This window comes from Hordeum vulgare, chromosome 6H (genome assembly GCF_904849725.1).
Source record: "Hordeum vulgare subsp. vulgare chromosome 6H, MorexV3_pseudomolecules_assembly, whole genome shotgun sequence".
In the NCBI taxonomy this organism is placed as follows: domain Eukaryota; kingdom Viridiplantae; phylum Streptophyta; class Magnoliopsida; order Poales; family Poaceae; genus Hordeum; species Hordeum vulgare.
In genome coordinates this window covers 24,970,596-24,995,666 of record NC_058523.1, presented here as the reverse complement: position 1 = coordinate 24,995,666, position 25,071 = coordinate 24,970,596, and the positions used below count along the sequence as shown (strand labels likewise).

The 25,071-nt window shown below is 47.5% G+C and overlaps 3 protein-coding genes across 3 annotated transcripts; 2 read left to right on the top strand and 1 right to left on the bottom strand.

Moving 5' to 3' along the window:
* The first annotated feature begins 11,627 nt into the window (after positions 1-11,627).
* Positions 11,628-14,861, top strand: LOC123402863. The gene is made up of 5 exons (XM_045096826.1): positions 11,628-11,816; positions 12,296-12,706; positions 12,787-13,107; positions 13,563-13,985; positions 14,058-14,861. Exons 1-5 carry the CDS (start codon positions 11,643-11,645, stop codon positions 14,694-14,696), a joined length of 1,968 nt encoding a protein of 655 aa, XP_044952761.1. The 5' UTR covers positions 11,628-11,642; the 3' UTR covers positions 14,697-14,861.
* A 2,000-nt stretch (positions 14,862-16,861) lies between these two features.
* On the top strand, positions 16,862-20,405 carry LOC123402862 (receptor like protein 22-like). The gene is made up of 2 exons (XM_045096825.1): positions 16,862-18,031; positions 18,239-20,405. The coding sequence occupies exons 1-2, from the start codon at positions 17,242-17,244 to the stop codon at positions 20,104-20,106; spliced, it is 2,658 nt and encodes an 885-aa protein (XP_044952760.1). The 5' UTR covers positions 16,862-17,241; the 3' UTR covers positions 20,107-20,405.
* Positions 20,406-20,843: 438 nt separating this feature from the next.
* On the bottom strand, positions 20,844-24,338 carry LOC123402861 (beta-fructofuranosidase, insoluble isoenzyme 4-like). The gene is made up of 7 exons (XM_045096823.1): positions 23,899-24,338; positions 23,465-23,473; positions 22,514-23,370; positions 22,241-22,399; positions 21,866-22,107; positions 21,617-21,710; positions 20,844-21,525 (listed from the first exon to the last, which is right to left on the bottom strand). Exons 1-7 carry the CDS (start codon positions 24,206-24,208, stop codon positions 21,292-21,294), a joined length of 1,905 nt encoding a protein of 634 aa, XP_044952758.1. The 5' UTR covers positions 24,209-24,338; the 3' UTR covers positions 20,844-21,291.
* Positions 24,339-25,071: the final 733 nt, after the last annotated feature.

Below are 25,071 nucleotides of genomic sequence, written 5' to 3'. Positions count from 1 at the left end.
GTTCAGCTAGACGGTTTGAGTACCCAGACATTTTGAGCACATGTTCACTGACAGACGAGTTTTCCTCCATCTTGCAAGCATAGAATTTATCGGAGGTCTCATACCTCTCGATCCGGGCGTTCTTCTGAAAGATGAACTTCAACTCCTGGAACATCTCAAATGCTCCATGACGCTCAAAGCGACGTTGAAGTCCCGATTCTAAGCCATACAAGACTGCACATTGAACTATTGAGTAGTCCTCCTTACGCGCTAACCAAGCGTTCTTAACATCCTGATCAGCCGTAGCGGGTGGTTCATCTCCTAGCGCAGCATTAAGGACATAATCCTTCTTTCCAGCTTGTAAGATTAGCTTAAGATTACGAGCCCAGTCTACAAAGTTGCTTCCATCATCTTTCAACTTAGCTTTCTCTAGGAACGTATTAAAATTGAGGATGACACTTGCGTGAGCCATGATCTACAACACAAATATATTCAAAGTGGACTTAGACTATGTTCAAGATAATTAGAGTTCAACTTAATCAAATTACATGCTAAACTCCCACTCAAAAAGTACATCTCTCTAGTCATTTGAGTGGTTCATGATCCACCTACACTATCCCAAGTCCGATCATCACGTGAGTCGGGAGTAGTTTTAGTGGTAAGCATCCCTATGCTAATCATATCATCTATATGATTCATGATCGACCTTTCGGTCTCATGTGTTCCGAGGCCATGTCTGCACATGCTAGGCTCGTCAAGCTTAACCCGAGTGTTCCGCGTGCGCAACTGTTTTGCACCCGTTGTATGTGAACGTTGAGTCTATCACACCCGATCATCACGTGGTGTCTCAAAACGACGAACTGTAGCAACGGTGCACAGTCGGGGAGAACACAATTTCGTCTTGAAATTTTAGTGAGAGATCACCTCATAATGCTACCGTCGTTCTAAGCAAAATAAGGTGCATAAAAGGATTAACATCACATGCAATTCATAAGTGACATGATATGGCCATCGTCACGTGCTTCTTGATCTCCATCACCAAAGCACCGGCACGATCTTCTTGTCACCGGCGCCACACCATGATCATCCATCAACGTGTTGCCATCGGGGTTGTCGTGCTACTTATGCTATTACTACTAAAGCTACATCCTAGCAAAATAGTAAACGCATCTGCAAGCACATATGTTAGTATAAAGACAACCCTATGGCTCCTGCCGGTTGCCGTACCATCGACGTGCAAGTCGATATTTCTATTACAACATGATCATCTCATACATCCAATATATCACATCACATCATTGGCCATATCACATCACAATCATACCCTGCAAAAACAAGTTAGACGTCCTCTAATTTTGTTCTTGCATGTTTTACGTGGTGACCAAGGGTATCTAGTAGGATCGCATCTTACTTACGCAAACACCACAACGGAGATATATGAGTTGCTATTTAACCTCATCCAAGGACCTCCTCGGTCAAATCCGATTCAACTAAAGTTGGAGAAACCGTCACTTGCCAGTCATCTTTGAGCAAAGGGGGTTACTCGTAACGATGAAACCAGTCTCTCGTAAGCGTACGAGTAATGTCGGTCCAAGCCGCTTCAATCCAACAATACCGCGGAATCAAGAAAAGACTAAGGAGGGCAGAAAAACGCACATCACCGCCCACAAAACCTTTTGTGTTCTACTCGAGAAGACATCTACGCATGAACCTAGCTCTGATACCACTGTTGGGGAACGTCGCATGGGAAACAAAAAATTTCCTACGCGCACGAAGACCTATCATGGTGATGTCCATCTACGAGAGGGGATGAGTGATCTACGTACCCTTGTAGATCGTACAGCAGAAGCGATTAGAGATCGCGGTTGATGTAGTGGAACGTCCTCACGTCCCTCGATCCGCCCCGCGAACAATCCCGCGATCAGTCCCACGATCTAGTACCGAACGGACGGCACCTCCGCGTTCAGCACACGTACAGCTCGACGATGATCTCGGCCTTCTTGATCCAGCAAGAGAGACGGAGAGGTAGAAGAGTTCTCCGGCAGCGTGACGGTGCTCCGGAGGTTGGTGATGATCTTGTCTCAGCAGGGCTCCGCCCGAGCTCCGCAGAAACACGATCTAGAGGAAAAACTATGGAGGTATGTGGTCGGGCAGCCGTGAGAAAGTCGTCTCAAATCTGCCCTAAAAGCCCCATATATATAGGAGGAGGGAGGGGGACCTTGCCTTGGGGTCCAAGGGAACCCCAAGGGGTCGGCCGAGCCAGGGGGGAGGACTCTCCCCCCCCAAACCGAGTCCTACTTGGTTTGGTGGGAGGGAGTCCTTCCCCCTTCCCACTTCTTCCTCCTTTTTTTTTCTTCCTTTGATTTTTCTTCCTTGGCGCATAGGATTTGGTGGGCTGTCCCACCAGCCCACTAAGGGCTGGTGTGACCCCCACAAATACCTATGGGCTTCCCCGGAGTGGGTTGCCCCCCTCCGGTGAACTCCCGGAACCCATTCGTCATTCCCGGTACATTCCCGGCAACTCCGAAAACCTTCCGGTAATCAAATGAGGTCATCCTATATATCAATCTTCGTTTCCGGACCATTCCGGAAACCCTCGTGACGTCGGTGATCTCATCCGGGACTCCGAACAACATTCGGTAACCAACCATATAACTCAAATACGCATAAAACAACGTCGAACCTTAAGTGTGCAGACCCTGCGGGTTCGAGAACTATGTAGACATGACCCGAGAGACTCCTCGGTCAATATCCAACAGCGGGACCTGGATGCCCATATTGGATCCTACATATTCTACGAAGATCTTTATCGTTTGAACCTCAGTGCCAAGGATTCGTATAATCCCGTATGTCATTCCCTTTGTCCTTCGGTATGTTACTTGCCCGAGATTCGATCGTCAGTATCCGCATACCTATTTCAATCTCGTTTACCGGCAAGTCTCTTTACTCGTTCCGTAATACAAGATCCCGTAACTTACACTAAGTTACATTGCTTGCAAGGCTTGTGTGTGATGTTGTATTACCGAGTGGGCCCCGAGATACCTCTCCGTCACACGGAGTGACAAATCCCAGTCTTGATCCATACTAACTCAACTAACACCTTCGGAGATACCTGTAGAGCATCTTTATAGTCACCTAGTTACGTTGCGACGTTTGATACACACAAAGCATTCCTCCGGTGTCAGTGAGTTATATGATCTCATGGTCATAGGAATAAATACTTGTCACGCAGAAAACAGTAGCAACAAAATGACACGATCAACATGCTACGTCTATTTAGTTTGGGTCTAGTCCATCACGTGATTCTCCCAATGACGTGATCCAGTTATCAAGCAACAACACCTTGTTCATAATCAGAAGACACTGACTATCATCGATCAACTGGCTAGCCAACTAGAGGCATGCTAGGGACGGTGTTTTGTCTATGTATCCACACATGTAAATGAGTCTTCATTCAATACAATTATAGCATGGATAATAAACTATTATCTTGATACAGGAATTATAATAATAACTATACATTTATTATTGCCTCTAGGGCATAATTCCAACAGGGACATGTGCACGGTTTCAATCCACACCAAAAGAAAGTCATTACATGGCTGTTAAGCGAATCTTTCGATATTTGGCTCATACCCCAAACTTTGGCCTCTGGTATCCCAAAGGAGCAAACTTCAATCTAGTTGGCTATTCTGACTCAGATTGCGTTGGAGATTGTGTGGAGAGGAAGTCAACGTCTGGAGGATGCCAATTCCTTGGTCGCTCTTTGGTAAGTTGGTCTTCAAAGAAGCAGAACTGCGTCTCCTTATCATCCACCGAAGCTGAATATGTGGCAGCTGCAAGTTGTTGTGCACAATTGTTATGGATGAGGCAGACTTTAAAGGATTATGATGTCACTTGTGACAAAGTGCCTCTTCTATGTGACAATCAAAGCGCTATCAAGATTTCCCTCAACCCAGTGCAACATAGCAAAACCAAACATATTGATATTCGTCATCACTTCATTCGTGAACATATCAAGCTAGGTGATATTGAGGTTCACTTCATCCACACTGAAGAGCAACTTGCAGATATTTTCACTAAGCCTCTAGATGAAGCAAGGTTCCGGGAGTTAAGGCATGAGCTAAATATCATTGATTCAAGTAATGTGGATTGAAACTAGGCATATTGCACCTCACTTTGCATTCCATCTTGGTCTAGATGTAGGCATGGACATAGGGGGAGTGTTGTTCTCTCAATGAACTTTCCCTCCCCCATTATGTATAAATCAATATAGTCTTTCACTTTAGCCATTGTCAAATGGCACTTGTGCTTCAAAGACGAGCATTGATCATGAACCCAAGGATAATTCTTTGCGGTGTCATATCATTGTCTCAAACATAGGTGGCCTCGACCACCGCCCCTCCATCCTTTCTTGCGTATAGAAGAAAGGATATACAATGACAAGTCAGTACATTTTTTCTGTATGCTATCTGTTTTTACTCACTTGTCATGTGCCCAAGTTCATCTCTTTTCCTTAGCCGCGTTGCGACATTTTCAGCGGTACTACCGCCAGGGTAGCGGTACTACCGCCAGGACCCCAGGGGTACTACCGCCAGGGTAGCGGTACTACCGCCAGGACCCTAGGGGTACTACCGCCAGGGGTAGCGGTACTACCGCCAGGACCCCAGGGGTACTACCGCCTGGTATGGCGGTACTACCGCCATGATTCACATCTGACACGGCCGGCTAGGAAATTTTTAGGGTTTCAAGGGGGAGCGGTACTACCGCCAGGTGGAGCGGTACTACCGCCAGGACCCCAGCGGTACTACCGCTGCATCTGGCGGTACTACCGCCAGCTAGCGGTAGCGGTACTACCGCTAGATCCACAGCGGTACTACCGCTGGACCATACCCCTTGGGCTATATAAAGGAGGAGGAGCCCGTTTTTCTCAGCCTGTTTCTTCTTCCTCGCGGCTCCTCCCTCCCCTAGCCCGAAAACTCCCTGGTTGGATCTCGCTTCGTGGAGCTCCTTCTCCCCGTTGGTTTGGAAGAGTTGCTCCACCTCTTCTTCCTCCTCCAAGAGCCATGAATCCCGGTATAGCTCCTCCCTTCTTCTATTTTGGTTGATGTCCGTGTTCTAGGGTTAGGAGCATTGGGGATTGGATCCATATCTTTGATCTTATGGCTAGTTCTTGGATGACATGAAGGAGATATTTGAGGGGAGTATAGGTCCTATGGTTTGTTGTTGATTTTGTTGCCTTGCCCTAGGATTTACTCGTTTTAGATCTAGCTCTTGAACTATGTTTGGATTAGATCTTGCTCTCTCTTGCCTAGGCATGTACTTATTTCGGTGTTACTAGTGTTCCTCATGTAAGTAGGGCTGGGGTGTAGGTCTTAGTGTTCATATACATCACATGCCCTCGTAACGATTTTTTATATGTCAGATCTGAAAGTCAAACCCCCAGCGGTACTACCGCCAGGGGTAGCGGTACTACCGCTAGGACCCCAGCAGTACTACCGCCAGGGGTCGCGGTACTACCGCTATGACCCCCAGCGGTACTACCGCCAGGTGTATTCACTGTGTATTTTTGTGTGTATTTTGTGCTTAGTAATGAGTGTTTACTTGTTCTGCGTTTTCAAGATTCATTGCCTTGACTCTTCTTGTCGCCACTTTTTTGCTGTGTGTTCTGTGTCACAGGTGGCTCTTCTCGCCGTTCGAACCCCCCACGGGACATGCAGTCCAAACAATATCGCAACCAAGAGGCGCCCGAGGGGTCTGCCACCTCAGGCCTGCAACCCAAGAAGCAGTCCTTCAAGAAGGTCGCACACAAGGATAAGAGGGTCAATGTCCGAACTATGTCCCCCAAGGATTTTCTGCAGTTTCGCACTTAGAACCACTATCTCAACGAGAGGGCTGTGATCAAGGATGTTGACCATGTCTGGGCAAGGGACCAGTGCCGGATCTACCGTGATGTTGTCGCACATTTCAAGAAAAACTATGTCTCTGTTCAGTGGATTGACCTGGCACATCTTCAGAGGAACATGGACTATTTTGGTGATGCCCTCTCTCTGATTGACAAACTGGGGATCAAGGACATCATCACTTACAAGACAGATTTTGATCCCACTGTTGTTGCTCAGTTCTATGTCACGGTCCACTTCTCTCCTGATGCTGAGCGCTCCATGGTGTGGATGACTGGGTCAAAGAAGATGACCGGTACCTGGCATGAGTTCATGCAATTCCTTCACATTGACTTCCAGGGTGCTGACACTCCTCTTGGGCTGCGTCCTCATGCTGCAGCCCCCGCCGATAGGCCCCCCGCAAAGGATAGACTGCAGAAACTTTATCTGAGGAAGGGGGTGCTTCCCAAGCACCTGGACATCATGCATCGGATCTTTCGCAACACCCTCTTCCCTCGCAGTGGTAACTTCGACGAGGTCCATGGCTCCTTGGCTGAGATGCTGCTGCTTTGTGAGGAGGCTATGTCTCAGGAGTCTGCTCAGCTGGATATTTCTGATGTGATGTTCACGGAGCTCTGGAACTGCATCATCATGCGTAAGGTTCCCATCTACGGGCCTTATCTGTTCGCATACATTCGCCATAAGTGGCAAGAGGCTTTTCCGGAGGAGCTGCTCTACGCTCAGTCTGACTACATTGTGCACGACCCAATTAGGCTTCGCGTCAAGGACAAATGGGCCAACCCATCTACTTCCTCTCAGCACATGGATACTGATACAGAGACTGCTGCTGACAGAGGAACCGCCTCTCAGTCCCGCTCGTCTGCCATGCCATCTTGGGCTATCAAACTGCAGGACAAGATGAATACTCTTTTCTGTATGCAGGTCAAGGGTCAGTACCAGACGCACGTGGCTCAGAAGGAGAGCCGCCAGAGGCATAAGCGTGTTCTCAGGACCCTTGATGTGGACATCTCCAGCGGCTCAGAGGACGACATCACTCCTGAGGCTACTTGGATGCAGGCTCAAGGATACCAGTGGTCTGGCTATGAGGCGGAAGAGGAGGAGCAGACCGATCAGGAGGGGACAGATGAGTCTGGTGATGCTGAAGATGAGGAGTAGCTACCTGTGGCATTAGGTGTGCCCCTTTTTGGTGTCTTGTGCCAAAGGGGGAGAGAGTCTAGGATTTGCTTTCATATTCAAACTTTGTGTTGCTTTGCTTTATTTCGTGTGGTTTGCTTCGAACTTGGTTTGCTTCTAGTTTGCTATCTTTTGTGAGACATGAACTTATGTGAGATTTATTTCCATCATATGCTGTGAGTCATATGCCCCGTATTGTCATATATCTCTATCTTTTTGTTCTCATATTATTCTCTGTGCAAATCCGGTATTGTCATCAATCCACCAAAAAGGGGGAGATTGTTGGGGCATAGTTTATGCCTAAGTAATTTTGGTGATTGATGACAGTACTGTACAGGACTAACCGTGTGTGTTAAGGTTTCAGATAACACACCTCAACGACACAAGACGACACGTCTCCTCTCTCATGGAACGGAAGCACGACGCTCTCTACGATTCTCTTCATTTGAGTCATAGGAAAGCCATACTATTAAGAGGGGATCCGTAGTGGAAAGGTTTGGGTGGAATCTATCTTTGCACACGCACACTTCACATTCTGCCTTTCCTTTATCTTTGGTGCGGCCCTCGCCACTTTGTTTCTCGCATATTTGCAAAATGGTCCCCAGCGGTAGTACCGTTGGTTCTAGCGGTAGTACCGCTAGACTGCTAGCGGTAGTACCGCTGCAGCCAGCGGTAGTACCGCCCGTGGCCAGCGGTAGTAACGCTCCAGGTGCTTTGTTCCACCTGCCTAGCGGTAGTTCGTGGACGGACCTTTTTGCGAAGACTTTCTTGGCGGTAGTAGTGCTTTTGCACTACCAAGGGGCCAGCGGTAGTACCGCTGGAGTCCCAGCGGTAGTACCGCTGCATCCAGCGGTAGTACCGCCAGGCGGCGGTAGTACCGCCCCTGTTCAGCGGTAGTACCGCCCCTGTTTAGCGGTAGTACCGCTGGAGTGCCAGCGGTAGTACTGCTACAGGCAGCGGTAGTACCGCTGGAGCTCGGGCAGAGAGTGGGAAAACGGTCTGTTCCCCCCCCCCCCACTATATAAAGGGTTCTTCTAGCTGAGGAACCCTATCTTTTACCTCTCTAAGCTCCATTGTTGCTCCCCAAGCTCAAAAGTGCCCGATCTCTCTCCCTAGCCAATCAAACTTGTTGATTCTTTAGGGATTGGTTGAGAAGGCCTAGATCCACACTTCCACCAAGAGAAAAGTTGATTCCCCCACCAATCCCTTGCGGATCTTGTTACTCTTGGGTGTTTGAGCATCCTAGACGGTTGAGGTCACCTCGAAGCCATATTCCATTGTGGTGAAGCTTCGTGGTTTAGTTGGGAGCCTCCAAGCTTTGTGTGGAGTTGCCCCAACCTTGTTTGTAAAGGTTCGGTCGCCGCCTTCAAGGGCACCTATAGTGGAATCATGGTACCTTGCATCGTGCGAGGGCGTGAGGAGAATACGGTGGCCTTAGTGGCTTTTTGGGGAGCATTGTGCCTCCACACCGCTCCAATGGAGACGTACTTCCTGTCAAAGGGAAGGAACTTCGGTAACACATCCTCGTCTACATCGGTTCCACTTGTGGTTATCTCTATCCTTTACTTTGTATTTGCTTATGCTTGTGAGTATATCTTACTTGTCTTAATAGCTCTCGTTGTTAGCTTTTATAGGGTTCACCTCATTGTCATATTATTTGTGAACCCGTATAGTGTTTACCTTAACTTGCTAAGATTAATTAAAAAGTGGTCGTTGTCTATTCACCCCCTCTAGCCAACCATATCGATCCTTTCAATGGTATTTATTGTTACAGTATATGTGGATTGCACTAGCCATTTCCATCAATTTAGACTTTTGGTTGCGTTGACTAGTGGATGAAGCTTAACATGGTATCGAAGCTAAGGTCTTGAGTTCAAGTCCTGGTTTACGCAATTTATTAAAAAAATGCCCTCCTTTGTGTCCACATAGAGGCTTCTTGAGTCACACGTGAAAGGGGGTGTTACAATTTATGTGGATTGCACTAGCCCTTTTCATCAGTTCGGACTTTTGGTTGCGTTGGCTAGTGCATGAAGCTTAACATTTATTTCATGAATCAGACTAGTATGTTTCATGGAGTATTTTGTTTTCTGATCGTGTCATCTACAGTTCTCGACCTTTTGGTACTTTCTTGCTTGATCTCCTTAGAGGCAAGAATTGCTCACATGCACTACTTGGGATTTTTTACTGTTCTGACCCATAGGCTATAAAAAATTCACAGAACGAATTCAATCTGAAAGTATTTCCGGATCTAATCTTTTTAAAAACGCCAGAGCCCGTGGCGTTTCTGCTCCATGTAAAAACGCCAGTCTACCGTAACGTTTTTGGTCCACTGTCAAATGTCAGTCTACGGACGCGTTGCAGTCCATGTAGGAACACCACAGCTTCTGGCATTTCTTCCCAGGCTAGAAACGCCATTGTAGCTGGCGTTTGTTTGCGTTTTCTGTGTTTTAAAAAAATCGTTGCCGTGCCGCCCTTTCTCCCTCTCGTCTCCGGATAACCACTCTACACGGCCGTAACTGTTTCCTCGTTCGGAATTATCTGAATCCGACCGCGCGGTTGAAACCGGGGCAGAATTCCGGTTAACCTAGCCCCCCCATTTGTCTATATATAGTCTCTGTGCATATTTTAGACAGCCACCGCCCTCTACCTCGGGATCCGCGCCCAAAACCCTAGCCCCCACTCTCTCTCTCTCTCCTTCCACCACCCACCAGCCGCCGCGGGCCCGCCGAGCCCAGATCGGGCCCGGGCAGGCCCATCCGACCGCCGCCCGTTCTGCCTCCCTGCCCGAGCTCGTGCCGAAGCTTCTTCCGCTTGCGCCGCCAGCCGCCAGCCCTGCTGGTGCTCTCGCCGCCCGCCGCCGGCTGTGGCCGCCCAGTGCTCGCCGAAGCCCGTCGGCCGACCTCCTCGACCCAGCCGCCGCCAGAACCTCAGGCCCCTCGCCGGCAGCACCTCGCCGTCCTCCGCCGCTGCGCGCAGCACACAGCTCCTGGCGCAGCCCGCCATGGCGAGCTCCCGCGCAGGTTCCCTGGCGCCAAGTCCCGCCTCCACCTCGGGAACGAGCGGATCCCGTCGTCCTGCGCCAGATCTGGTAAGTCCCGCCTCGCCGCCTCGTGGAGGTTCCGTGCTCGCCGTCGGCCGCCGCCAGGCCGTGCCCCTCCCCCTCCCACCCCACTCTTCATTTCTCCTTTTTTTGACTTTTTTCTCCCATCTCTAATTTTTCTTCCATCGATTTTCCTTAAAATGAAAGCAACTGTCCCAATTTTTTAAGCTTATAACAAAATGAATAAATATTTTTTTGGTAAGTCAAAAAATTATTACCAAACAAGTGCTTAACATTAAGAAATCATGGTGATTGCATATATTTTTTTCAAAGATTTTTCGCACATCAATGGGGGCTGCTACGAATCAGCCGGATGATTTCTCTAAGAAATCATCCGCTTATTCAGCCATTGGATCAATACACTGGTAACCATTGGATTACAACAACACCAGGACAGCAACGAGTCAACGCAGTGCCATTCCACCCATGGCGAATCTCCAAAGCAACATTGATGGCATCCGACGAGCTCCATTACAGCCCCAACGGAGCTCCAACGCAGCACCGAGCCACCGACGCTCCAGCGGAACTCCATTGCAACTCCGACCAAGCTCCATTGCAGTCCGGTGGAGCTCCAACGTAGCGTCGACAACTCCAGCGAAGCTCCATTGCAACTCGTGTGGAGCTCCATGACATCCTTAACGAAGCTCCATAACAACTTTGACGAAGCTCCATTGCATCTCCGGCGATGCTTCCAACGACCCGGGGTTGTTCCATTCCAGCTCCGACAATGCTCCCAACACCTTGAAGGTAACATCGTGAGAGTTGAGTTGCAGCACCCCCTATCGGCTCCTCGTAGCGGTCACCGATGTAGCACCGGTGACGCGCCATTGCAACCCCGGTAGGCCGCTGCATCGGCGCTCTTAAGCAACATCGAGCGCTCCGTGACCGGCGACGTATCACCACATCACTTTGCAACACCGACAACAACAAGGCGGCGCGCGGGAAGTTGCAGGTCGACGTCGGCGCTGCTAGTCGTTGAATGCTAGAGTGTGGAATATTAGATCGCCGACGGGTGCTGCAGAGGCCACCCTGCGGGCTGCTTCGACGAGAATCATGACGATGAAGACGGCCAAAGCCTTGTGGAGAAGGTAAAAGAAGAAGTAGAGTTGGATCTGACTTATGATGCGAAAGAGATAAGACAGGGAGCATGCTCAAAAAATAAGAAAGAAAGAGACAAGGTTGGCACCGTGGATGCATGGACCCACGACGCGTCGTGTGCGGGAGACGCGGGTGATTTCTTCAGAAATCAGCTGGTTGATTTAAAACGTTTTCTGTGTAATCCTGTTGCAACTTGGAACGCACGGCCAATTATCTAGCAAGAAAAATAAAATATGCTGTCATAGAAACAAAGCCATGGGCCGAATCTGAATTTCGATGCTGCTGCGGTGCTTCCCAGGAAAAGTGCACAGAAGCGGGGGAACGGTAAAAGAAGAAGGAAAAAGAGAAGGTCAGGTCGTTCTTGTGACTGACGCACGGATACGCCGCCCATGGAGGGGGGCCTGCCGGAGGCGGCGGCGGCGGCGGGCGTCGCCGGAGGAGGCGCCTACGAGGGGGAGAATCTCACCTCCGGGAGGCCGCCCCCGGGCTTCGACGGGGTCCGCGTCAAGGCCATGCGGGGCGCCATCCAGGGACACCCTCTCGCCCACGAGTCCCACGTGCAGGTATCCTGCTGCGCTCTCTCTCGCCCGCCGCACGCCCCTCGTCTCTCTCTCTCGCGCGCGCCGCCGTGCTCCTCGCCTCGCCGCTGACCGGCCAGGGCTTTGATCGGGCTGATGCGTGTTTCCCGGCGGCGCCTGCCTGCCTGCACAACTGGTTCTCCATTTAGGGCGTGATCCTACGCGTTACTACGCTAATTCCGCAATTAGGGTGATGAATTGTGAGAATGTGCTACTGGAAAGAACAAACATTTCTTTCCAAGGAAAAAAAGGACAATTTTTTTTTGGTTCCCCTGGTTAATTTGGATATGAACTGATGCTATCACATAGAAAATGACATGTATATCTCTCTGTCTCTCACTGGATGCAGAAAAACAGAGATCAGATCACACTTGAACTGTTCCGGCATATATCCATGGTGCCCTCTGTGTTATGCAGCCGCAGTTAATTGGGAGAGACGACTAATTTGTTGTCTCGCAATGCAGGGTGCCCCGATGGATGGTTACAGGAGCTCACCGAATCAGCGCAACAACGGCGCATTTTGGGACGAGCGTCAAGTTTGTACCCCAGCTGAGGAGCAGCAGTCGCCAGCTGAGCGATCTGCTGGCTCGGTGAGATCAAGGGGAAGGAGAACAAAAAATTTCAGCGATAAGGAGGACAATATGTTGGTGCTGGCATGGCTGAATATCAGCATGGAAGTAGCACCAGGGAACGAACAAGTTCGTTCTTATTGGCAGAGGATATACTGTTACTTCCACCGGAACAGGAACTTCGAGTCGGATCGCAATCAAAATTCCCTCACGCACCGTTGGTCCACCATTCAAGAACACGTTCAGAAATTCTGCTGGTGTTATGACCGGATTGGGTGTAAAAACGGGATCACGGAGGAAGAAAGGGTATGCACATGTCGCTTTAATCTGCTTGCAACTTCACATGTTCCGTGCAATTTTGTTAAGGCATATACATACTTGCGCAGATAGTCCAGGCATTGGGAGTGTACAAATCAGAAGAGAAGAAAGCGTTCGGTTTCTTGCATTGTTGGAATACCTTACACGCTCATCAGAAGTGGACTGATAGGTTGTCTCAGAAAAAGCAGAAGACAACCTCCAATTCAAGTCCGGGTACATTTGCTCTTGGAACCAACTCGATTCGGCTTGATGATGAAGCGGAGGCTCGTAGTCCAAAAAATGATGACTCGGGCTCGGATGACGGAGGGGACTGTGGCCACGAGCTCCGCGTTCAGGCTCTGGAGTGCGCCCTCCAGGAGCAGCCTCTCGACCACAAGCCCCACCTTCAGGTATGCCATATCCCGTCTCACCCTCTATTGGGCACACTGCCATGCCCTCATCTCACTGAATAGCTAGGCCTTTGACCAGGTTTTCTGATGCACAAGTTGATGCAAGCTTAATGGCGGTTCCTACCTGCACACTGCATTTTTTTACTAGGACACGCTCTTATGCATTTGGACCTTTTTTAACGTTAGTTTTGCCATTAGGCTGACGAATTTCTCTTACTGGTTCACATGGCATCCTGGAAGGTGTGGAGTAGAGTTCACGGAGAAATAGGAGAATGCAAAATTTACTTGGTTTTAATTAGATTGGATAAGAGTTGATGCTATCACACCAAAACCACGTGTCTCTCTCCCTAACTGGACACAAATAGAGATTATTACTGAACTATTCCAGCAACTATTCATGGTGCCTTCTGTTACGCGGCAGCAAGAGAAGACTAATTTATTATTTTGCAATGCAGGTTGCCGCAATGGATGGTTATACTTATAGGAGCTTGCTGAATCAGGGAAACAAGGAACCATTTTGGGATGACCGTCAACTTGGTAGTAGCTCAGCTGAGGAGCAACAATCGCCAGTTGAACAAGCTATTCCGTCCATGCCAACAAACATCAAGAGAACAGAAACTTTTAGCGATAAGGAAGACTATATGTTGGTGTTGGCATGGTTAAATATCAGTATGGATGCAACACAAGGGAATGAGCAGACTTGTTCTACTTATTGGCAGAGAATGCATTGTTACTTCCACGAGAACAGGAACTTTGAGTCAGATCGTAATCAAAATTCTCTCTTGCATCGTTGGTCGACCATTCAAGAACACGTGCAGAAGTTCTGTAGATGTTATGACCATGTTGGGTGTAGAAGCGTGATGACAGAGAAAGATAAGGTATACACCTCTCTCTTTAATCTGTAGTTACATTTGTTTTATGTAATTTTAACAAGATATATACTTGCACAGATTGTTCAGGCATTGGAAGTGTACAAGGCAGAAGAAAAGAAAGCGTTCGGTTTCTTGCATTGTTGGAATACCTTACAACTCCATAAAAAATGGACCGATATGTTATCTCAGAAAAAACAGAAGACGACACCCAATTCAAGTCCAGACACGTCCAATTCAAGTTGGCCTGATGGTGAAGCGGAGGCTCCCACTCCTGAAAATGAGCCTTTGGAAAGACCAGTAGGTAGTATGGCGGAGAAAGAACAACTACAACTTCGCAAAAGTTCTGTCTCTCCAAATAATAATATTTACATGGAAGCGGCAGATCATCTGTGGTCAAATAAGAGAGTGGCGAATAGCGTCAAAGAGCTCAAGGAAGATGAACACTTTGAACAAGCATGTGCACTAGAAGAAGAGAGGATTGCAAATGAAAAAGACATGATAGCACACAAGAGAAAAAAGCTTGAAGTAAAAGAAAGAGAGTTAGAATTCAAGAGAAAGAAGCTTGAAGTAAGGGAAAGAGAGTTAGAACTTCAGAGAAGGTTGGAAGATGGGAGAATAATGGATATGGACATTAGTGCTATGGCTGGGCCACAGCAACAATTCTACATGAGCTTGCAGAATGAGATCATCGCTCGACGATGCAATAGCTCGAAATGAGCTGCTTCATTGTCTTGACTTCAATGTTGTTTCGTTGTACGTAGCATTATCTTGTATGAACTTTTAGGTGGGTAGATGCTTTTGGTTGATAAACTCATAAAACTATTGCCTGGCTAGCTTAATGTTGATTGGTCTGATTGATCGATAAAACTCTTTGGTTTACTGCTGTCCTGTTTTGTGACATACTGATTGGTCTGGGCTTTGTAGTGTTATCTACGCACTAGTGGTTTCCTTTTCAGTTGGTACAATGTTAAAAAAAAAAAAACTGGGGATATCAATAAGGTTCGTGCCTCTCGCACCAAATATGTGTCGGGATTGGCCGAAGGAGGAGATCTCACTGAGCTTTGGGTTTGTGATTCTTTTCTCTTGAAGCGGTTTCCTGAGATATTTCTGTTATCTGCACTAGAACCTTTCTCCTGTCTCTGCTGTTAAAGTCATGAAAAGCTCTATGATCGTGGAGTGCAAGAATATCTGGTATGCCGTTTTTGTGGAGTTGAGTTTAGATTGTTGATCATCTGGAGTGATAACTTATCTTGTTGATCGCAGCATTGTGGAGCATTAATCTATTTTGCGGGACTTCCTTTGTTCTGCTGAGGAGCATGATCAGTCAGTGTCATGATGGTCATAATCTGGTCTTTCAAAAATGAGGGATTTGTAAGAGCCTGCACTCACTGCAGGGGGTCTACATGTGACTGAAAGGCAGCTAACTCTGGGAAGCCTACAGCGAGTCTGAGATGGCTATTCTGACCATCAGTGATGATGATGATGAGGAGGAGGAGGGGAAGGCAGTACAAATGATCCAGATTCCCAAATTCATTCTGTTCCCCCAATTGTTGTCTACAATGCATGGAAGCGGTACGACTGTACGAGGATCAACTGAGCGACATGGCTGCATCCGATGCTAACAAACTGCAAGGGTTTCTGGTATGTCGAAGTTACTTTATTATCTGCATAAGCTTAACTTTGGCCTGTTGCATAGTTTCTTTGCCATCTATCAGAGCCCAACGTAATTACTCTCTGAAGCCAGCAGGGTAAAAGCCTAATATCGGTGCGCAGTCCTGAGGGGAAATGACAGTGGGGCTACATTTAATATAATCACCATAGTCAACAAAACCAAAGTCCTTCCATGCCCCCCTTTGAGCTTTCAAAGTCCAACAAGGTCAAACAGTCATGGTATCAAGCGAATGGAGGGAATGTGAGTCTGATTTTTAGGTTTTCTGGTGATCATTAGAGGAGCGAGGGATTTGAATTCCGAAGTTAATCAATGGATAGCAGGACCAACTCAATGCCCGGTCTATTAAATTCAATTAATCTTGTTTAATTCCAACATGGGTGACATGGTGGAGCAGAGGTAGCCAAGACTGAAGAACCAGCTCATGCTTTTTGTACCAGTAAAAAGATCGTAGGTCCTCCTAGAATGCGTGTAATCAACCACCCCTAGCTTTGACCGCCCGTATGTCGCTGACGAAGATAGCACTAACAAGTACTCCTTCCGTCCCAAAATAACTGTCTCAAGCTTAGCACAATTTTGTACTAGAACTAGTACAAAGTTGAGACACTTATTTTGGGACGGAGGGAGTACTGAATAAATTGTTTCTTGGTAACCTGTCCCCTTCGTTGGACCGAGAATTTTCTGCATTATATGACAGTTTGGAGTGACGCACGCAGGCAAATGATGACAAACTGCTACCAACAGCAAGAAAAGAAGAGTCATGCGGGAGCTACTACGTTTGAAGAGCATGAAATTCAGTGGCAGGTATGCGTCGAATCTTGCCGGTTCAAGCATACCTTATGGGTTGGGTTGCGTGACTTGACTCCGGAAAGCAGTCCAGAGAACAGCTCAACCTTTGAAAAGTTCTCCTCTGTCCATTCCAGATGTCTTGCTTGAGGCTCTCCTTAGACCAACACCCAAGGGGCAAAACATGGTGTTAGGGACGGAGCTGCCTTGTTAGCAGTGGGGTCAATTGACCCCAATGAAATTAGTAAAACCTTCACTAACTAAGTACTAATAACTGTACATCTATAGAACATGACCCCACTGTCATAGAGATGACCCCATTACACATTTATTCTAGCTTCGTGTGTTCCTGTTCCAGCTACCTGCAAATAAACCACTATGCTCTGCTTTGGAAACCAACTATGCTCTGCTTTCAAGTTCACGAAAATGGGTCGAAAAACAAAACACAATGATGGGGGCATTTCTGCCCGCCCGCCTGCTCTGCTAGTCTAGCAAGTGTTTCTACCGTTGGGCTTTAAGTTTGCCATGCCTGAGGAAAAGCAACTGAAGAATATGCCTACAGAAATTCAAGCATGAGCCAAAGGACTTGAGGAACCATGCATCTTGATTGCCTGCTGAGTCCATTCACCACAACCACCACGCTTTCCTCACCAAATAGCCTTTCAACCACGGCATGCATGCACGCACGCACGCATGACCCAAAGTCCAAACTCCAAGCCATGCAAAATGGTTCCCATTATTTGCACTCTATAAAGGGTACATACTCCTACTGTCCTACACCATTGGAAGCCGCAAGCCAGCAGCAAAATGGGGGCTACTCACACCCTGCAGCACCTCCACGTCCTCATGCTCCTCCTCCTATGCTCCTGTTCCATGCACGCTAGTTCAGCCAACACCACCGCCGCCGTCCCTTGCCTCGCAGACCAAGCCTCTGCCCTCCTCCACCTCAAACGTTCCTTCACCCATGCAAACCTACCGTCATGGCGAGACGGAGAGGACTGCTGCCATTGGGAGGGCGTCGCCTGCGACACCGCCTCCGGAAGGGTCATCTCCCTGAACCTCAGTGCCGTCGATGCGACGATCCGCCGCGTCGGCCCCGCACTCCTTAACCTCACCTCCCTGAAGAGCTTGAGCCTCAGCACCGCGTGCATTTCCAAGGGGCTCTCTTCACTGAGCAAGCTCCCATCACTGAACAATCTGGAGCTTCACGGGCCAAGCTCCCGGGATCCGGTAGGTCCGGAGCTATCTTCGGTTGGCGATATCAGGCAGCTGACGTCTTTGCGCCTCGAGGGCTATGATTTCTCTCGGTCACGGCCCTCTTGGATCGGCAATCTGACGGGCTTGGCGCATCTGCGCATGCACGGTTGCGATTTCACCGGCCCGGTGCCTGATCAGATCGGCACTCTTGCGAAGCTGACGCTGCTTGATTTCGAAAATTGCAACTACGCCGGGCAACCGGTGCCTTCATGGATCGGAAACCTTACCAGGTTGACAAAGTTGGGCGTCCAAGGTTGCCGGCATTCTGGGTCAATTCCCTCGACAATCGCAAACCTGACCCGGCTTGAAGTTATTCGGCTCGGGAACAACAACCTTGTCGGTGAGATCCTAATCAGGCATTACTAGTGTTCTTTCAGTGTGTTAGAAATATAGGCCAAATCAACTATAAAAGTATATGAACACAGTATCACACCTAAAAGTCATGATTTTCAGAAATTGACGGATAAGTTACTTCTTTCTACAAAAAATTGACTGCTATTTTGTCATTGGAACATATTTTGACTAGTACTCGCCCTTTTTCTTGCAGGGAAAATTCCACAATCTTTGTTCGCTCTTCCAGCATTGCGAGCGCTTTCCCTAAAGAACAATCAACTTTCTGGTCATCTTGAAGACATTCCTTCCCCTATATATTCATCCTTGTCTAAGGTTGAGATAAACGACAACCAGTTAACTGGCCATATACCCAAATCAATCCTTCAGCTTAAACATATTAAATACCTCAACCTTGAATCAAATAGATTGTCAGGCACAATCAAACTAAGCTCTTTCTGGAGGTTGGAGAGACTGTATTTTCTGAGTCTATCCAATAACAAGCTATCAATCATTGTCGAGGAAGAAGAAGTGGACGTTTTAAATTCCCTTCCTAACATCTGCTACTTATACCTTGCATCCTGCAACCTCACAAAATTTCCTAGTTCACTGAGATATCTAGATAAAGTTTCCGTTCTTGACCTTTCAAGTAATCAAATAAACGATGTTATACCAAGTTGGGTATGGGGGAATTGGAAGGACCAGCTTGAGTGTTTGAACCTCTCGCGCAACATGTTCACTGCTTTGGAGAAGTTTCCTTCTCTTGTTCATATGTCACGCCTAACTGTTCTTGATCTCAGTTTTAATAGGCTTCAAGGCAGCATACCAATACCGGTAACTGCAATGTCTGGGAATGTATTGGATTATTCAAACAATAACTTCTCTTCCATTCTTCATGACTTTGGAAGATATATTAGAAGCTTCTACCTCGATTTGTCCAAGAATAAATTAAACGGTCATGTACCATCTTCCATCTGCAGAGCAAGCCATCTCAATATCTTGGACCTGTCTTACAACAATTTTAGTGGATCACTCCCATCATGTCTTATAGGAAATGGGAAACTAGCTGTGTTGAAGTTGAGAGAAAATCAATTCAGTGGGACGCTGCCTGAAAATATTACAGAGGAATGCAAGTTTCGAACAATAGATTTGAACAGAAATCAAATTGAAGGCGAACTACCAAGATCATTGTCAAATTGTCAAGAGTTAGAGCTTCTTGATCTTGGTAACAATCAGGTCCGCGGTTCCTTTCCGTCTTGGTTGGGTATTCTTCCAAAGCTCCGGGTCCTTGTCTTACGGTCCAACCAGCTCAATGGAACAATAAAGGATCTTGATGGTGACCATGGAACCATCAACCAGTTCCCTAGTTTGCAAATACTCTGTTTGGGTTCCAACAGATTCCATGGACACCTGCCAAAAGGATGGTTTAATAAATTCAAAGCAATGATGGAGAATGTCAACGAGGAGGGACGAGTTTTAGGATATTACACAAACACAACACATGGATTTTATAAAGACACTGTTACCATCACACTTAAGGGATCCGACCTTATTTTCACCAAGATTCTAACTACTTTCAAAGCAATCGATTTCTCAGACAACTCATTTGATGGTCATTTTCCAGAGTCAATTGGGAATCTTGTTTCGCTTCACGGGGTTAATATGTCATCCAACAACTTCACAGGACAAATGCCATCTAGCTTCAGTAACTTGTCTCAGCTGGAATCGTTGGACCTCTCTTGGAACCAGATTTCAGGAGAAATCCCGCAATTGCTGACCTCTCTAACCTCTCTTGCTTGGTTGAATCTTTCATACAACAATTTGGTCGGAAGAATACCTCAGGGCAACCAGTTCTTGTCATTTCCCAATAGTTCATTTGAAGGCAACATGGGCCTATGTGGAAGTCCGCTCTCTAAACAATGTGAGACTGCTTCAAGTGCATTGACCCCTCCTGAACCACAGGATAGACTTGATGCCATCCTTCACTTCACATTTATCGGCCTGGGGTTTGGAGTGGGTTTTGCATCGGCAATTACGTTCCGAATGTTTTTCCACATTGAAGGATTGGACTGCAATCATTGGTAAATCCATGTGCTATGCCGCTTAGCAGAAATATGTATTTTATAATTACATTTCTTGAAAAGGAATATATTGTGTGTTCATAATTTGTACTCCCTCTGTAAACTTTTATAAGACCGTTAGTAGTGATCTAAATGATCGTATAGAAGTTTATAGAGGGGGTACTTGTTAGATGAGAAAACTTATTTAATTCTCTTTGCTTGGTAGAAAGTATTTTTTAGATAAACAGTACATAGTATTTGATGCTTCATTTCACTGTATGGATTGCAAAGATTGATGAATCAAATATGTGACATTATTGTGAATAATATGTATTGCATTTTATTTCATATGGCGACATAAAACACTTCATTTCATATATCATTCTGGGAGGTTCAACTTGCAGAAAAATATCCCTTTGGCAGGTGCCAATAGAATCAGTTGGAGGAAATGATCGGATTACAAATCGTTAATTTAATATTTTCTTCATCGGCATCAGGTTAATTTCTTGCACGTTTGCCTCCATCTCCAATGTATAGCAACAAGTATGAATAAAAGGACGTGCAAGATCAGAAACTATTTAGAGAACGGTATATGAAAAGTACAACTGGAGTTTATCATCCCCTGATCATCCTACAAGCGGAGTGATGCGGAGTAAAAATAAAAAGCGAGTATTTTCCTCCTTTTCTCCAAACAAAATTTTCCAAGATATATGTACTTGGAGTGGATCAACCATGTAGGTTGTATATAAGATGAACAATAGGTCAACTCAAACAGCATATAAATGTGAAGCACCAGTGCTAAGAATGCCTTTGCACTTTTGACATAAACAAGTACAGTGTTTGTAAAATATCATCCTCCTGGCCTCAGCTTCATGCAATGCACACAACCATAATTTTGCACCATAACGATATGACTAGTAACTAGTCCCTCCGTTCCTAAATATAAGTCTTTTAAAGAGATTCAACTAAAGACTACATACATATGTATATAGACATACTTCAGAGTGTAGATTCATCATTTTGCTTTTGCTTCGTATGTAGCCTATAGTGGAATCCTCTTAAAGACTTATATTTGGGAACGGAGGGAGTAGTAAGTAGTCCACATTCGTGACATTTCACAATAGTATGGACTAGAGGCCAATCAAGTACTCCCTCTGTAAGTGATCTAAAGGGTATTATATTTCTTTACAGAGGGAGTAACATCTTTGCACTACTGTCTGTTAGCCTTTTGCTCTGCTGGGTAAGTACTTGATCCCTTCTTCACATTCACATGTGCCCTCTTCATGCTCCATGCCTTGAGCTGTGACACCATGACCATGGCCGTGCCATTGTTAAAAGCATACATACGAGCGCCTCTGTCGTCGACCAGCGTGGCCGGGTAGACCCTAGCCATGATGCAGACCCTGCCGCCACCACCAAAGCTCTCCACCGCCGAACGATCAATCTGCAGGGGAGATCCATGGCTGTTAGAGCATCTCTGTCTAATTATCACACATGAGTGATATGATGGGGAGAAAGGAGACACAAGGCCTAACCAATGTTCTTAAAGATATCTTCCTTTCCTTTTCAAGGTCAAATTCGAAGAAGCCTCCATAGGCTGGTGTGTACAGCCCTGGCCTCAGGGACGATCTGTACAAGGAAAAAGAAATACTCTCTTGCTTATGTTGAATATTGATGCTATGTAGAACAGAGTGAGAAATTCTGATATAGTATCAATTTCAGTGAATATTGTAGAGAATATACAAAAAAGAAAAAGAAAGCAAATCCATAAGCATTAGTTTAACCTTCTTAGATCAGAGCACATAAGAATCATGTGCTTGTGCTGTGATTTGTAGACTCTAAAGTGCACATCAGTGTGCTCCTCCAGGTTATCAGAGGCTACAACCACAAGCCCAAATGGCCCCAGGCCACCAGGAGCTGAAGCATCTGCTTCCCTGCAATGCTTCTCCGTGTCCAAGAGCCAGGAAGGATCAAAAGTTTCAGCCCCATCCATGGTTCCTGGCTCAAACTCTATCTCCACATCTGCCTATTCCAAGAAAATTACGTCTGGTTAATCATCGTAAGACCCAACTGATTTTTAACTGACACATGGCACTTTGTTGTTAAATTAAAACAAGATCAAGTAGTAAGAATTTGTGTAAAGAAAGCAAGGAACTAGCCTGCAAAGTATCTGTCCCCTTGATCTCAAACATGTCACCCTTTTTCAGCTCTATTCCTTGATGACTGATTTCATTTCTTCGAAGGGACTCGACCTCTTCAACGGGCCATTGCAGCAACTGATTGCCATCGCTGTCCAACCATATAGTCCTGGGGATCGCCTGCCAAACGAGGATACACATGTCACAGTGGTATATGTATGCTAAACCACTCAAAATCGTTAGTTCCTGAAACTTAACAGTGGCGGCAAACAAGGGGCAGATCTTCTTACTTACCATGATCCCAGCCCAACCTTTTGAGGCATCATCCGACGAACTATCCGACTCATTTGCCCAGCCCCATATGATCCTCCTCCCCTTCTTTGCATCGAAGAATGACTTCGATGCATAGTAATTGCCATAGTCGATCCTCAGCCACAGACGCCTATCGTCCACGACATTATCTGGCACAAACTTATCGGCTTCCAGGTCATATACCCCAACCATGTACTTGTCACAGGAATCTAGGCTCATCTTGAGAACATGCTTGGCGCCATTCGGGATCGCCGCGGAGAGGTCCAGTCCGCTGGTGTTGCCGGGCAGCGCCGCGAAGAAATCGGGGCACTCCCACATGGTGGATGAGTTGGAGGAGTAGAGTGGGTGATCAACCCTGCTCCAACTCACAAAGTCCTCACTCTTGTACAGGAGTGCTGCACTGTAGCCGTCCAGCTCGGCCCCAACTGCTATCCTCCACCGCCCGTCCGGCCCGGTCCACCCGGTCGTCGGGTCCCTGAACTGCTTTGGGTTCAGGCCCGGCCCATCCGGCCGGATCACAGGGTTGCTGCTGGGCTTGGTCCATTCCCTGAGGTATGGGTCGGAGCTGTTACTCGGGAAGGCGATGCATTGGGCCTGGTTCTTCACGTCATCCGCGCCGGTGTAGAGGATGGCCGGCCGGTCATCGGTGAGGACGGTGACCGAGCCAGACCAGCAGCCCTTGGTGTCGTAGGGCTCGGTCCGGTCCAATGCCGGCTCGAGCCGGAGCCAGTTGATGAGGTCGATGGAGACCGAGTGGGCCCAGGTCTTGTTGCCCGGGACAACACTGCCGGGGTTGTACTGGTAGAAGAGATGGTACAAGCCCTTGTAATACAGAGGTCCTGATGAATGCAGCCATCCATTATATTTATCCACTTTTAGCTATGATTGATTTTATCTTTAATAAGTACCCCAAATGCATACATGGTTACGTACCATTTGGATCTGTATGATTGTCGTGGCGAGGATTTCCATGTCGTGTGATACAATGATGAAGAAGTGTTAGATATAGAATTCAGAACCCAAATGCTTAAAATACATCACTACATATATGTTTCTAACATTGCAGACGCCAAGGGGGAAAATTGAAGGCAGGTGATCATGATGAAGGTAAACAATCAGACAAGTAAGCTTCTCCAGACCATACAGACAAGCGACGCATCATTAGGTACCGCTATCGTATCACGGTGACATTAATTTACAATGCAATCAAGTGAAGGTTCAGACTAACAGTCAAAATGTCGAGCGACACATTTCAGGCAGCAAACCAAAGGAAAACCGCCTCAGAAACGTGGAGGATAGGACCTGGCGCTTAGAGATGGGAGAAACAGAAGAAAAGAAGGTGTGGAGATGAGCGCATATGTATGTACCGTTGATCCAGTTCTTGGGGGGCTGGAAATGGTAGGCGGTCCTGTACTTGCTGCTCACGATGGAAGAGACCGTCGCGGACTCCGGGTACAGGACGACCCTGTGGCTGTCGGCAACCGCCGCTTCTCCACGCAAGAGAGAAGATTCATCAAAGGGGAAAAGCAGAAGCAGGAGGGGGATGAGAAAGGGCCAGGCACAGCCATGGCGATGGTGGAACATTGGGGAAAGGGAGACATGGAAGTGCTGATTGCTGATTGCAAATCGGGCGGCGACAACGAAGAAGGGCTGGTCAATGCTAAACCTCAGAGACATAGTTTATGCCCACTTGATGCTCGTTTCCCGTTCAGCACCCTGCGCTACAGGAGTATGTTTGTGACAAGATAGCTAGACAAGCGGTACCATGGCAACGGATCCTATCGAAAAAAGAGAAAATTGCAAAAAACCATCACAATTGGGGACACGAAGAAAGAAAACTGTCATCATTCATTTTATTTTTTAAAAACCACCATCATTGTACTGACAGTTTTCACAAAACACCAATACGTTGATTTGCCGCGTTTGAGTGGATTGTTGACCGATGGGCCCTCCTGTAAGGTGCCACGTGTCCTAGGATAGACGGCGCCCGTGACGGGCCATTAGCCGGCGTCTGTCAAGGCCCAACCAAGCGGTCGAACCCTAGCCGAGGCGGCAGAGGCACGGCAGGCTGTGCCGGCGGTGGCGCAACGCGATGGTTCAAGCACGACCGCACGCATGTCCAGACTCCCCGTCGAAGGAATCGACACGAGAAGACCCAGACAACGCACGTGTCATGTTCTTCCTTAGCTCATGGTGATGCGGCGGGGCGGCGAGGGTGCGGCTGGCCGAGCGGGTGGTGGCGCGGCGCGGCGGCTCAAACACGGCCGCACGCATGCCCAGACTCCCCGCGGAAGGAATCGACACGGATGCCCCAGATGGGACGCATGTGTGCCGTTCTTCCTTGGCTCCGACCGACGGCTTCGTCGTTGATGCGCTCCACTCCGACTAGCTCATTGCCTATTCTTACCACGATAAGCTCTGCCTTGAATTCGCGCAGCTTCTAGACATGTCTCCCGACCCATTTGGCCCTGAGCCTCCTTGCCCTAATTGCGCACTTCGGCTGCCGCCTCCGTCGACCATGGTGTTGCCCCCGCCAATAG